This window comes from Diplodia seriata (genome assembly GCF_021436955.1).
Source record: "Diplodia seriata strain FDS-637 chromosome Unknown scaffold_5, whole genome shotgun sequence".
Lineage (NCBI taxonomy): Eukaryota > Fungi > Ascomycota > Dothideomycetes > Botryosphaeriales > Botryosphaeriaceae > Diplodia > Diplodia seriata.
In genome coordinates, this window is record NW_027117312.1 from 160,116 (window position 1) to 174,945 (window position 14,830).

The window sequence follows — 14,830 nt, forward strand, 5'->3', positions numbered from 1 at the left end:
ATACTCTGGGGGCAATAAGCTGCAAAGCTCCCTGACCAAGCTCGCGATCGAATGGATACCCGGTACGATGCGACAAGTGCGTCATTTTGTCGACGCTTCACCCCAGCTGACCGAGTTCCGACTGTACGCGCGAATGGTCTCAGAGTGGGATTGGGACGACGACGACACTTTCGGCCTCTGTGATATCTGTGAGGTGCTACAAAAGGCAAGGAAACTGGAGCGAGTGGACATTAGGCTCCGGGGGCAATGGAACCATTGGCTCGCTCTCACACCCAGCCGGCGGAGATGGGTCGGTGGACGATTCGGGAGCTTCGCAGGGCTTGAGCATCTGAAAGAGCTGCGGATCCCAATATGTGTCATGTGCGGCTGGGAGTTGCCGGAGCGGATTGAGGACATCGACGGCGACGCCTGGCTGCCGGCCAGCCTCCGGACACTCACACTGACACAGGCTCTCGGCGACACGTGCGATTACCAATGGACGCCGGGGCCGACGGCGGCCTTGTGCCGGGGACTCCTGAAAGGCGCGCGCACGCGATTGCCCAGGCTGCAGCGGCTGACGGTACCGGAAAGGAAGGTGTTGCAGCCCGGCGACGCAATCGGGCGCAAGCTCGTCGAGGCAGCGGCGGCCGAGGGCGTGGAGTTGGAGTTCGACGCGGCTGAGTGCTAGCCAAGGATTTGCGTATCCGTGTGCGTACGGGCGGCGGAGAACGGAGAACGGGCGGCTGGCGGGCGGGCGGTGGGCGGTGGGGGGCTCGGAGGGCCTGCGTTCCGGGCCCGAGCGCGGCGGACAAGGCGGCGGGCGGGAATTTGAAGGGGCAGCTCGCGCTAGGTGTTCCTTGCAGGGCGCAGGCTACGGCACGTCACAGGGCGAAACAACGGCCTAACATCTCACTAACTCGCTCTCTTTGACGACATGACGACATGCCCTCAGCCCGCACCGCCCAAATGCGTCCACCCAGCTGCCCTACGTGTCGCTGGAGCTGTATCGAGGGCACGGCCTGGCCCACCTGCAGCACTCGACCAACGCCCGTAAGCCGCGCCTACCACAACCGCGGCACCGCGCGGAACCATGCACTGCCCCGTACCGCCCTCACCTGCCCTCCACTGCCTATCCACAAGTAGCCCGCTCCCGCCCATGCCGTGCTCCCTGCAACAAAAATGTCCCCCGTCCCGACTGCTTCCGCGCCGGCCCGCGGCCACCACCGCCATGCCACCATGCCCAATTCCCTCCACGACGCCCGCTTCCGCGACATCAACCACTCGGACCTGTCGACGCCCTCCGACGACGACTCCGCCGACCCCCATGACTTCCCCTCGCACGACGCCCAGTCGCTCGTCGGCGTCAGCCTCGGCCATGCCCAGACGCACTTCACCTCGCCGACCACGCCCGCCGCCGAGAAGGCTGCCGCCATGGACGACCTGATGGAGCCGCCCTTTGGGGACACAAGCCAGTACGGGTTGGAGGGCGCCGGCGATGCCAAGCTGGGCGACAGCACCGGCACCTCGACGCCCACTGTCCACAGCTCTCAGGCCCTGCAGTCGCCCAGGGAGAGCCCGCCGGAACCCGCCACCCCGCGGCTGGACGCCTCGCCGCAGAGGATGCCGTCGCCGTGGAGGTCGGGCCCCAAGGTCTTCCAGAGGTCTGACGATCTGCGCCAATCGCTGCGGGAGAGCTTTGCCGGCCACAGGCGGCGCGCCTCGTCGGGCTCCCAGACCGATGGCTCCAAGAAGCGCTACACCTTCAGCATGCCCAAGAGCCCCAACCTGCTCGGCGGCTTCACCTTCCCGGGCTGGGCCACTAATGATGCCGCGTCGGGGTCAGGTTCGAAGAAGCCGAGGTCGTATACACTGATGGGCCCTGCAAGTCCTCGGCCAGACATTGAATCCACCTCGTCCAAGAGTGCAAGTGGCTCCAACGTGTCTACTCAAACGCGTCGCTCGACAATCCAGAACGACGGCGCGCAAAGTCCTGCTGCACAGCCCAATGTCCCCCAACAGCCCCCACCTGAAGTGATCGTCGAGAAACCTACGCCCGCCCGGCCCCCAATGAACAGGCAGCTGACTCCGAAGAGTCTCCGGAGAACGGCGTCAGACGAGTCTCTGGTCCTTCATCGTACGCTGTCCAGAGCCTCCTCCCTTGGTGATGACAGCCGCTTTGAGCATGTGTCTGAGCAGGTGAACAGCCGCCTAAAGGCTATCAAGGACTCGTGGCAGGACGCCAACTTCAAGCTTCCCGGCATGCCATCAATGCCAAGCATCAATCTAACCTCGTCCCTATCCTCCTCTCTCACAGACCTCACTCGAGGCCGAGCTGGCTCGCTCAAGGGCGCTTCCGCGAATAGCACGCGGAAGGCTACCCCAAGCCCATTGAACCTGACCAAGGCTACAACAGAGAGCGTGAAGAAAAGCCCGAGAATTGGCAGCGGTACTCTTGGAATGACGCCCACCGCTGCTGCCCACCACCCGTACTTCACCAAGGCTGTTCAAGAGCTCAGGGGCGACGTTGTTATTCTGGGAGGCTATCGAGGCTCCATTCTGCGCTCCGCGGAACCCCCGCACCGCCAGCTCTGGGTGCCGATCAAAGTCGGGCTGAACCTTCGCAAAGTGGACCTCGAGGTCGGCCTCAATCCGGAAGACGAAGAAACAATGGAGGAGCGTGTGATTCCCGGGGGCATGTTGACGCATGTCGGACCAGTCGACGTAGCACGCAGGCTGTTCAAGCGCCTGAGAGCGTCGGAGAACGCAGTGAACGGGGAACTTCGCGTTCATGAGTACTCATATGACTGGAGGTTGAGTCCGCACCTGCTCAGCCGCAAGCTCATCCAGTACCTGGAGAAGCTACCTTGCAACCAGCCAGGCACGCCGAAGGAGAAGAGCGGCGCCATTGTCATCGCGCACAGTCTTGGTGGTCTCATCACCCGCCACGCCATCAACCAGAGGCCAGAGTTGTTTTCTGGCGTCATCTACGCTGGCACCCCCAACACATGCGTCAACATCCTGGGTCCGCTCCGCAATGGAGATGACGTCCTCCTCAGCTCACGAGTTCTGACTGCACAGGTCAACTTCACCATCCGAACGAGCTTCGCACTGCTACCACTCGACGGAAAATGCTTCTTCAACAAGGACACCAAAGAGGAGTTCGACATCGACTTCTTCGACCCCAAGACATGGATCGACCACGCCCTCTCGCCAGTCGTCGCAACACCTCTCCCGCCGCTAAAAGACAGCACTCCTTCGGGCGGCATCACCGGCGTGATCAGCTCCATGGCCAGCGCCCTCCCCAGCCTGCCATCGCTCGGCCGCAAGGGCTCCATACCCAAAAGCAGCAACAACCTCTCGGAGAAAGCCAAGGACGAAAAGGCCAAGGCGACGTCGGCCGCCAAAACCGCAAACGCCGAGGCCAGGGCCGAAGGCGGCGCGGCGGGCAGCGGCATGGCGCCGCAGATGGGCGGCAACAGCAGCACCGGCGACGAGTACTCTTCTTCCCCCTCCAACAACAACACGACAGGCAGCAGCAGCAACAACAACAACAGCAACCCCGCCACAGCAGTAACCCTCCCCCGCGACGCCGCCATCGCGTACCTCACCCGCACCCTCGCCCAAGTCAAGCAATTCAAACAAGAACTAACCTTCCGCCCCGCCCTCGGCCCGGTCGCATCCGCCGGCGGGCGCAACGCCTACCCGCCCGCCGCCGTCATCTACGGCAAGTCGATCCCCACCGTCTACGGCGCCAAGGTGGCGTCCCTCGCGCACGTGCGCCACGCCGACTGCTACGACGACCTCGCCTTCGCGAGCGGCGACGGCGTCGTCCTCGCCCGCGCCGCGCAGGTGCCCCAGGGTTATAGTGTTGTCAGGGGCGGCTGCGTCTCGTCGGATCGCGGGCACGTTACGTTGCTCGGCGATTTGGAGGCCGTCGGGAGGTGTCTGGGTGCCGTGACGGGGGCGAGGGGGGCGGGGGTGGGGTTGGGGGTGGAGGCGGCGGTGAGGAATGGTGGTGGTGGGAGGGAGAGGGAGAGGGGGAGGGCGAGGCATGCGAGGACGGGGACGGTGGAGACGGTGGTGGATGGTGGTGGTGATGGTGATGGTGATGGTGGTGCGGTGCCGAGTGTTCGGGTGAATGGGCATGCCGCGGCGGAAGCGGAAGCGGGAACGACGGAGGCATGAGGGCGGCGTGTTTGTTTCTTTTTCTTTTTCTTTTTTTTATGGTCGTGCGCGTGTGATACCTACCCTGCCTGCACTGAGGCGTTGTCTGCGATGGGTTGTAGTGATGGTTGTTGTTGTTGTTGTTATTGTTTTGGCGGCCTTTTGTCCTCGTTTTTTTTTTTTTTTTTTTTTTGAGAGAGAGAGAGAGGGAGAGGGGGAGCGGGCGTATCGATGTGTGTGTGTGCCGTCACTTCATGCTGCCTGGCTGCATTGACACTGAACTGACATCCCCCCTTTTTCCTTCTTCTTCTTCTTCTCTCTTTGACGAAAATGAATATATTGCTATAACATTGGGTAGGGGTCCACGGGTAAGTATCTATGCACGACAGCAGGCCGGTCCACTATGGAGTTTTCTGTTGGCTTTTCCTTTTTTTCACAATGTAGGATCGGAAAGGAAAGGAAAGGAAGGTGGGGCAAAAAAATGGGCTGGTTTCTGTGCTTGGGAAGACGGCTGGCATATTATTTGTATGTATGGTCATGTATATATGGTAGAAAGACGATATAGATTTTTTTTTTATATTGTATGTATGTGCTTACTTTCCTCGTGTCTTGCAAACGAAAATGTGGCTACGTGATTAAAGAATCTACATGAAGATGTGGGAGGACGGGGTTGTTATGGCATTAGGCGGTTTCGCGCGCGCGCGCGCGTGGGAGCTTAAAGTGGGTTCTCTTCTTCTTCTTTGAGTAGGCACTACAAGGGGTACAGACCTAGAAGCGATGATGCGAGGCGCTGAGCCTTGCCAAACCCTTGGCAAGACGTTCGAAGTTGCGAGGTTAAAGGGGGATGGGAGCCGTGGTGTTGCCGTTTTCGGAAAAGCCGTCGAGTCTTGGCACGCGCATCACTCTCTTGACTCTCTCCCACCGTCGGTCTTGGCGAATGCTTTGACGTCCCGTCGTCGTTAGGTATGCGCTGTCGGCTTATCTTGGCGAGAATTGTGTCCTTTTGGAGGCACTTGTGTGTAGCGGTCTTTCTTCGTTCTGCGCGGTGGGGCTGAGGAGTCGTGTATAGGGTCATAGTTAGTATGAGCTTGGAAATGGATTGATTTTCCTGTGTCAATAGTGGAAACTGAAGGAACGGTTGCCTTATTGAAAGCATCCTTGATAGGCTTAAGCGGCTGCAGGAAGGCGTGATGATGGAGAGTGTTGGTGACGATTGTGCAAGAGCCGAACGGGACGGCCCGATGCGGAATAGCGGGCGCACGGTTGAGGGCAGTGATAGTCCTGTGGACTGTTCAGGGAAGAGACGTGTATGGTAGTGGAAGAAGGAAAGGTGTCCGGAAGTTGTGGTTGGTGCGGAGAGGGTGGCTCTTGCGTAATTTGCTTTTGTTTAGGGCAAGGATGTCAAACAGAAGGCGGCCCGTCAGAAGCCTGCTCCCCAAACCCTCTCTTTCCACCTTCTCCGCTCCATGCAATACTACATCCGACACTGTCACAGGACGGAGCGACTCTGGTAGCATCATTATCATCGTTGTTACCATTGTTCCGAAATCCCTCTGAAGAGGAAGACACGAACGACATGATTAGCGTCTCTATTGCGTTTCCCTCGCATCTTTTAACGGTGGATTCGACTCGATAGGCTGACTCGCGTCTTCGCATCTCTTCCCACCAGTCTACACTCCTCGATTGCGAGCCTGACGAGCAAAGCGTGCACGGCGTCGATTACACTGCTTCCGCCTTCATATCCGCACTCGAGTGACGTTCGGTCTTTAGAAGAGGTTGGGAGATCGGAGGTCAATTGACTCGGGTCGCTGCGAGACGGATATGAAGTCAGTCGTTGGCTTGTGCTGGAGACATTTGATAAAAAATACTATGGATCGACGAGTAGCAGCAACATATCTCTTCATTCGAAAAAGTTTCGTTCACAGCAATCGATTCTTGTTGGCAAGAGAAGCCGCGGGTGGGTGGCTGGTCACTCGGAAAACAGGCTTTCGGTGCCAATTGTCATCTCCGCATACTGATCTGCAAGAATGACTGGCCCCCGGGACTCTGAGAGGCACTGTTTGTTGCTTGCCGTTGACGTACAACTCTAGCCACGTTGAGCTGTACCCTCCTTGCGTGACGCGCTTTGTTGCGCTACTTAAGCGACCCGCGGCGGAGGCTCCTTGCCAGGTTACATTAATACCACCGGAATACTCGACCAAAGTTGGCATATTTGCAATAATGTTTTACGGATCGTTCCCTTCGTTAAATGTGAAACTCGATCTAAGACGATGCAAGGGGCAACCAAAATTGCGGGTAGGACAAATATGCAAGAGCTGATTGCGCTTGAATTCATCAATGGCTGGAACCAGACACATATATGTGGATGTGGCCCGCGCAATAACGTGTAGATGTGTTTGTTTTCCTCGCCCTGAGCTTCGTTTGCTATGCAGAGTCTGGCGGCCGCCAATCACGTTCAGTACTGGCGTTCGGCTGGCAACATTAACGAAATCGCGGGGCTGTCTTAAGATTACATCTGTCCAACGACAAGAAATTTCTGGACACAGTTGTGATACCTACCACTTGTCATCCAAACAAACAGACATTCCATACATTTAGTCGATATGGGCAACCTTATATCGCGGGCAAGGCCGCCTGGTCTGGGGTCCTCGCAATCGGTCGCACCCTCAAACATAATGGATCCGTCTCAAGAGTAAGAGCATAGCCCCAGCTTCCGGTAAAGCTTTGTTCAAGACTAACAGCTCTCATGATTGGAGAGGACATGATGCTGAGCTCGAGAGACGCCTGGAGTTGGCGAGCGAAAGCATTCCCAATATCTGTGAGGAAAGCGGAAACGCTGGCATGTCAATCGGCATCATCCAAAACGGCAAAAACCTGCTGCTACGAAACTTTGGGTTCCAGAGTGTGGAGTCCGGCATCCACCCCGACTCAGACACGATATATCATGTTGCATCTCTCACCAAAGCCGTCACAGCTGCTGCGATTGCCATCCTGGTGGATCGTGGGTCGCTTTCGTGGGATGATCGTATCAAAGATTGGCTTCCAGACTTCCATCAGCTCAGCGAAGAGGTCAGAGAGAATGTCACCGTCCTTGACCTCCTTTCGCACCGAACCGGTCTGGACAAAGAAGATCTTTGGTGGCTGCAATCCGAGAACCGCCTCCTGCTCGCGGAAGACGCCACTGTCCAGATGTGCAACAACCTGAGATACTTAGGTGGCTTCCGCTCTGAATGGATCTACAATAACTGGATGTATGCTCTGTGTGGCATCCTCGTTGAAAAAGTCACTGGTCAGACTTACGCCGACTTTGTTGCCCAACACCTCTTCGAACCGCTCGGTCTTGAACGTACTACGATTGGAGAGCCGCCCCATGAGAACCGTGCGCTATGCTACATGTCCTTGGACGATGCTACGCCGATCAACGTTCCACATCCACAGCCTGGAGCAGGAAGGCTTATGGCTGCTGCTGGAGGCATGAAAACCTGCGTCAATGACCTTTTGAAGCTTTACAGTGCCTTTTTGGATGCTGTTGAACACCCGGATCAGGAACACAGTGCGTACAATCCCTTTCGGCTCGTACCCAAGTTGATCGAGCCACAAATCAGAGTAGACGCGTCCTCGCCATTCCAGATCCATTACGCTCTCGGTTGGGTTCGGTCTGAACTTCCCGCACCTCTCGGCCTCATTGGCATCAATCCAATGATTCTGGAGGAGGAAATGCCCATTGTTGGGCGAGATTGTGCTCCTGAACTCTGCCTCTACCATAACGGAAGTCTCCCAGGCGTGCTTGCTTCGGTTCACCTCCTGCCCAGGACGAAAACAGCCATTGTTGTTTTGGCCAACTCAATGCCGCTCACTGACTCTGCCGACTTGGTGGGTCAGCATCTGGTCGAGGCCGTTGTGGGAACTCCTCGTCCACATGACTATATTGAGTGGTCAAAGAAGACGCGTGAAACATTGCTGAGCCGGTACTCCGGCCTTCAGGGACGCCTCCAGGAGGACAGGTCCCGATCACCTGAAGGACCAGGTCCGCTTGACCGTTACTGTGGTCAATACTTCAACAAACTCGGCAATTGGCATGTCCAAGTGACAGCGTGTGAGAACAAGTTGCGCATGTACGTCCAAAGCTTCTCAGATGTCTATTATGATCTTGACTGGCATTCGGGAACGACGTTTACATGGCCGTTCGACCATGAAGCAGATGTTAAGGTGGCTCGATTTCCCCACTTTTTTCTCAGCTTCCACAGGGTCAATTTCGTCGAAGATTCCAACGGTTCGATAACAAGCCTCAATTGGGAGTTGGCGGACAACCTGAAACCGAGCGACTTCGAAACGGGAAAGAATGCCAGCTCATCCGCCGACAGGTTCCAGTTCACAAATGCTTCCAAGGAAGTGCTGCCTATGGAGCCAAGTGTTCCCAAAGTATAGGCGGAGTTCTCGTATAAGGTGAATGTGACTCAGATTCCTGGATCAAGAAATTGCTGACCAGAATTGGCGAAGTGAGCAAGTTTCAGTCAATGAACTATCCGTCATTCTATGCGGACACAGAGGAAAGAATTGAACAATCAACGGAAACCCGTTTCCCATTTGATGAGCTGGAGATATCGTGGCGGTCGATTTCATTTCTATGTCCCCTTTCCAAGTCTTGTAATATCTCAATTACCAATGGACTGGCTAGAGATTCTACACTCATTGCTAAGGGAAAGCGAATCACATGTTCCCGCCCCCTTGTGACTTCAAATCGCCCTCCATTCCCTCAATAGAGACCCATACAGATCACTACGTGTGCTGATCAAAATCGCCTCCTACTTACCGAAGAAGCTGAGAGCGGCAAGGCTGCCTGACTTGTAAATCTTCAACAGCAGGAGCAAATGTCCAATCCCATTACCGTACGTTCTTGTTTCTTCCGACACCAATTCTTCTACCCAACCACCCGTTGCCTGCTCATGCCACTTCCAAACCCCTCGTACTACTCAACTGCAAATGATATCGAGTGTTCCCCGAAGTCCGCGAATGATCCTCAAAGAACAGTCGCACGGTGGCACGCAGAATTCCCTGCTGGCTTACATGCACCTTCCACGAATCTCTACAAGACACGTTTTGCTTTGCAGACCAGGCGACGAGGCTGAAGAAGGCAGAAACCGGAAAAATGTGGTGGCTGACGCAGTCCATCGCAGATCGGGATCATCAAGGACAGCACCCGGCCAGAAGCGTCAGCAGACACAACCAGCCCCACGCGTACATGCATCTGGTAAGCCAGTCCGAGAACATACCCACACACTATCTTCTTAGGTACAGTGCGTGCTCTAAGAGTCATATACTAGCGTTAGCGCGCAGCAGTGCTCCCACGATCACCTTTCTCTCACATACATCAAAATTTTGAAGAACACAGCGCATCACAGAAAACATCTCGAGCCTGACACTATGGGAAACGAGGAAACATTGCAACAAGACTCGGATTTTATATCGCATCGCTCGCAGCCGGTACACGACGGCGCGGAGAAGAACGAGCATAAATGGTTCGAGGAAGCCGATTCAACCAGGAAATTAGACCCGCGCAGTCAGCCATGGAAGAACTTGGGAGAGCAGCTCGACAATACCGACTTTGGCAAGGATGATCTCCTCCCCTCTCGTGACAGAGATGGATACAAAGTAGCTTCAACAACCAGTCTTGCGGCTTGAAGCCTCGTAAGTCTATTGCCTCATGCCAAGATAGCATGTTATGCTCACTCAATCCTTCAGACTCGAAATTGCTGGCTCTATGGTTTTCATTAAAGCTGCGCTCTCCACGTCCTTCACTGTGTGTGCCCTTGGGCTTCTCTACTTGCTTCCCTTTACTTTGTAGGCCAATAGCGGTACAACTGATGGCTTAGCAACTACAAGCAGTTTGGACCAATTATAGCTAGTTCTCCTCATCATCATCGAAGATAATTTGCATGTGTTGTCTCTGATGCAAGACCTGGTATGTGGGCACATGGGCTGACGAAGCAAATCCGAGGGAACACGAGATAAGCATCATGAAGATTGATTAGCTCGTGGACATCCTGGCTAAATGCAAAGCTGGTGGCGAATGGCGATCATACCATGCGCCCGCGTATCAGAATTGGTGGCTTGCAGCACGAGTTATCCAACATGAGGGGTATGCAGGAGCGCCAGGCGATTTGCGCAGGACCCATCAATATTCCACGTGCGGGTCATCCCCAATGCCTTCCTGTATTTCTGTTTTCAATCCTCTTCAGCTTCCCACTCCACTCTCAATTAGCTGTCGCCACAATGAGTCGAGATGTTCACGCAACACTCACCTATCTACTCTGGAGTGATCTTTACCTGACAGAAAAGCCATTCAAGCTCTTCATCAATATCCCCGAGACAGCACAAGACCAGCGAGATCACAATCTTGACTTTGAGGATAAAAAGGTGCTGATCCATGATGCGAGAGGAAAAGAAGAGCTTTTCGACATCGATACGCACGGCTTCTGCTTTCGGAAACATAAAACGGCCGCCCGAGACTTCAATTCACGAGAGAAGATAGACCAAGTTTACCTCCCCGAAGTTGAAGGCCTCATCCGCAAAGAGATTGAAGCCGCCGACCGGGTAGTTTTCTTCGACTGGCGGGTAGTAACTCTCCTCAACGGCGGTTTTGGGCTTTGACTGACTGCTCGCAGATCCGTGAGACCGGTGCAACGGATAAAGAAGACTGGATTGACATGAACGATCCAACGAAGCCCCTCGAACCCGCTTCACAAATCCACAATGGTAAGCCTGACCAATGGCTGTGCCTGTTTGGATTCGGACGTAACGCGGCCGAACAGATCAAAGCCCTTGGGCAGTCTTGAATAGAATCCGGCTGCACATGGGATCTGAGGCCCCCTCACTACTAAGAAGGCGCGTGAGGTTCGTCAAGTATGTTTCCAAGATCCGCGTGCTTGCATTTAGGGGAGAAGCTGATTATATTCGCAAGCGTCTGGCGACCTCTCGGAGAGTCCGTCATGGATTACCCGCTTGCTCTATGTGACGCCTCAAGCGTGCAGCCTTCCGATCTGATCGAGGCGGACCACATCAGACGCCACTACTCTGGTGGGGCTCTGTACTCCTTATACAACTCAAACCAGATCTGGTACTATCTGCGCCATCAAAGGCCGGATGAAGTGACCATATTCAAACAATTTGACTCTTCACCTGCCCATTCACAAAGTACTTGAGCCACACGATTTGCAAATTGTACCAGATCACTGATGAATGTCTGCAGACTGTCTTCACGTCGCCTTCAAAGACCCTACGGTTGGCTCTGCCGTTCCAAAACGGCGTAGCATCGAAGTGCGAGCAATGGTGTTTACGGAAGAGAGGAACACTGAATAGCGGGAAAAGGTTTCCTTTCAACATCTCTAGAAACAGGCTCCCAGCAATAGCACAGATAGTGACAACTACTACTGGCTGAGAACCGAGGCAGAATCGACCATAGAATGCGTCCTATTGAGTGCCCGCCGGCAGGCTGGCCGAATATGGAAATAGCTGCATATACGCCCAAGCCACATTCGCGTAACCACAATCAGGCTGAGAGCTATACTGTCCGTCTGACATTACGACTCTCGTTGCTCTGGTCTTCGTGATTTGTCGCCCTTTCATTTATTGATAGGTAGATCATCAGGTCAGCAAAACATATGAAGGGACAGCCTCCACGAGGCCACGTCGTGGCCTCAATCCCCTACCTCCGCCTGCCCCGTCTTCGCCCATGGATCTCGAGCTATCGACATGGCGACGCACATCTGGAAAGATACTGCTGACGGGCTCCAAAAAGAGCTTGTCAGGGAAAAGTATCAGCATTTGCTGACGTTAGAGAGTTTTGACATGTTTCAAGCTTCTCTGCAAAGTCTCTGCCAGAAATACGCCCAAAGAAACCTTGCGAAGCTCGTGAGAGAGAAGCTCAACCCCCATTTCGAACATATGCGGTCTTTTGAAAAGGCAATCACAACTTCGGCGCAGACAGCAGACCCCGCGGCTTTCATTTGGGCTGGGACACAGGCAATCTTCGAGGCAGGTTTGATTCGCACCTTCGTAACGTAGCAACTAACCGTAGTAGTGTGCCTGTCGTTTTTCGCGCAATCTGGAAAATATTCTGGATGAGCTATCCAGTGTTCAGCGAGAGCTTCCAACATTCGAACGATATATTGATCTTTTCCCGGAAAATCACAGACTTCAGTACCCCCTCCGGGACATATACGACGACTATGGCCGTTACTGCCTCTTGACAGTAAAGTTTTTGAAGAGGCGTCCCGCGGGTTAGTGTCTCCAACATTGACTATTCGTACTACTTGCACTAACCTCCTCTTTAGCACACCTCATCATGAATTTGTTTTCGTCGTCCACAGAACAGGAGCTGAAGCGTCTCAAGGCTGATATCGAGGCACACAAGAAAGATTTCGAAAGACAAGTTGATTTCGCATTTCGAGAAGCTCGGATGAAAGCAGATAAAGAAAGACTCCCATCCTCAGCGTCCCCAGAATTCCAAGCTGCGGTAGCTGTTTCTACTCGATCGTTACGTCGCAACCGCTTTTTCCTGGGCCGCGATGCTGTTCTGGACACTCTTCATGGACATACAGCCGCCTTTGGACCCAGAAAATCCTCGGAACCCCTGTCAATCATGCTCAGCGGGATGGGAGGAATCGGCAAGACCCAGATTGCATTGGAGTTCACATACCGGTACCAACGGGAATACGAATTCGTCTTCTGGTTGACAGCAGATAAGGCGAACGAACTTCAGAGAGGCTACAACGTGATTGGTGATGCCATGCAATCTGCCGTGGGACCTGATGTTGCCAACCGTATTGATACGGTCAGGAGTTGGCTTGAGAGTACAAGTATGACCCCTAAATATAGTGCCCGGTGCGCTAGCATGATTGGCATCTATGGAATCAACTGACGTGCGGAAGGGAGCAACTGGCTATTGGTATTCGACAACGTCGAGGATTGGTACAGCATCAGCCTGTACTGGCCCCATAGCACTGCGAGCCACTCGGCAATCATAGTGACCACACAGCACCTGGGTCTCCAAGAAGTCTGTCATCATGATGTCGCCGTTCGATCATTGGACGTCGAAAGTGGAAGCGAACTGCTGCTCAAACACATCCATCCAACGGCCATGGAAGTTGGCGGTCCTCTACCTTCTACCGAAGAGAAGGCTCTGGCGAAAGAAATGTCCACGCTTGTCGGCGGCTTGCCTCTCGCAATCGCCCATATCGGTGGCTACGTCAACCAGTCCAGACGCTCCATCGTGCAATTCTCTGAGATTGTCAAACAGCGCTATCCACATATATGGAGTAGTGAGCCCCCAACATCCACTTTTCAATACAACAAGCGTCTCGATGCTGTGTGGGATGTTGCATTGGAGGAGCTCTCCGAGAACGCACGTCAGTTGATCGATATCATGGCATTCCTTTATCCGGACGATATCGCCGAAGAACTCTTCTTCGCCGAAGGATCTCTCTCCACTTCGATTGAATTCTTGGCTCAAAACAGCCAAATAGAGTACTCATATCCCTCGCCACGTTTGCGCACTGAAGCTAAGGTGATTTTTAGGTTCATTGAAATGACGCGTTCCCTTTCGAAGCGGAGTCTAGTGGCCCTGGAGATTTCACAAGGCTCACGGCCATACCTCACCATCCACAGATCACTACAGCAGGGCTTGCTGCATGCCTTGGACAGTGATGTTAAACTTAGAAGCCAGAGATTCTTCCAGGCAACCGCCCTTGTCCGAAGAGCTACGCCGAAGCCATCCCCGATCCAAGTTCCCATGGCCGAACAATGGCCGGCTTATGAGAAGACGATCCCGCACATCGTCAGCCTGACTACCGCTTTGCGACAGGCCAACCCACCCATGAAAGGATCCGTTGACTTCGCACAGCTGCTTTACGATGCCGGAATGAGTATGTGGGATCGTTCTGGCACCAAGGACGCCATAGTCCTGCTCCAGACCGCCGAGAGCATACTTGATCAGCTTGATTTCGATCTCAACGGACGACTACGTGCGGATGTCCACTGCATCTTCGGGCTACTCAACGACAATGCCGGCATCAGCCAACGTGCCGAAAGCCTCAAGCGGCGGGAAAAGCAACTGAGCATCCGACAGAAGTACGCTCTCAGCATCACATCCAAGAACCAGACGCTACCGATGGACGACGACATCCTCCTCTACAACGCCAAGATGGACTATGCGTGCTCCCTCTTGCAGTGGACGAGGTTTGACGAAGCTGCCGGTATCATGGAAGAGTGCCTCGACAGATACAAGCAGTGGGGCCCGGAGGACCGAATCCCGTTCGAGTACGGCAAGTACTACGAGCACATGGCGTACGTGCGCATGTTGCAGAACCGGATGCCAGAGGCTCTTGCGCTTTCGCAACATTGCATAGGGCTACGCACCAAATGGGCTGACCGGGGCCCGCTCACGCTGAGGGCGCACTACACCTATGCGACCTTGCTGTGGCACGCAGGACGCAGGAGCGAGGCCCTCGGGCTGCAGAAGCAAGTCCTCCACGACCGCGAGGACATTTGCGGCAATTTCAACGAGAAGACTCTCTTGAGCCATTACACCGTCGGCGCCTGGGAGCACCGGCTTGGCAAGCTTGCGGAGGCAGAGTGAGTACCGTCGGATCCTTGGATATGTGGCACGGACTTGGCTGAATCTCGTCGT

General features: G+C 54.6%; 4 protein-coding genes across 4 annotated transcripts; all 4 read left to right on the top strand.

The window, feature by feature from the left end:
* Positions 1–1,215: 1,215 nt before the first annotated feature.
* On the top strand, positions 1,216–4,164 carry SLS55_005063 (uncharacterized protein; the record flags this gene model as incomplete). Its single annotated transcript, XM_066776514.1, has 1 exon — positions 1,216–4,164. The coding sequence occupies one exon, from the start codon at positions 1,216–1,218 to the stop codon at positions 4,162–4,164; it is 2,949 nt and encodes a 982-aa protein (XP_066632356.1).
* Positions 4,165–6,818: 2,654 nt separating this feature from the next.
* SLS55_005064 (uncharacterized protein) lies at positions 6,819–8,571 on the top strand (the record flags this gene model as incomplete). The annotated part of the gene is made up of 2 exons (XM_066776515.1): positions 6,819–6,835; positions 6,900–8,571. The coding sequence occupies 2 exons, from the start codon at positions 6,819–6,821 to the stop codon at positions 8,569–8,571; spliced, it is 1,689 nt and encodes a 562-aa protein (XP_066632357.1).
* Positions 8,572–10,416: 1,845 nt separating this feature from the next.
* On the top strand, positions 10,417–10,979 carry SLS55_005065 (uncharacterized protein; the record flags this gene model as incomplete). Its single annotated transcript, XM_066776516.1, has 2 exons — positions 10,417–10,560; positions 10,809–10,979. The coding sequence occupies 2 exons, from the start codon at positions 10,417–10,419 to the stop codon at positions 10,977–10,979; spliced, it is 315 nt and encodes a 104-aa protein (XP_066632358.1).
* A 1,805-nt stretch (positions 10,980–12,784) lies between these two features.
* On the top strand, positions 12,785–14,779 carry SLS55_005066 (uncharacterized protein; the record flags this gene model as incomplete). The annotated part of the gene is made up of 3 exons (XM_066776517.1): positions 12,785–12,983; positions 13,074–13,668; positions 13,720–14,779. 3 exons carry the CDS (start codon positions 12,785–12,787, stop codon positions 14,777–14,779), a joined length of 1,854 nt encoding a protein of 617 aa, XP_066632359.1.
* Positions 14,780–14,830: the final 51 nt, after the last annotated feature.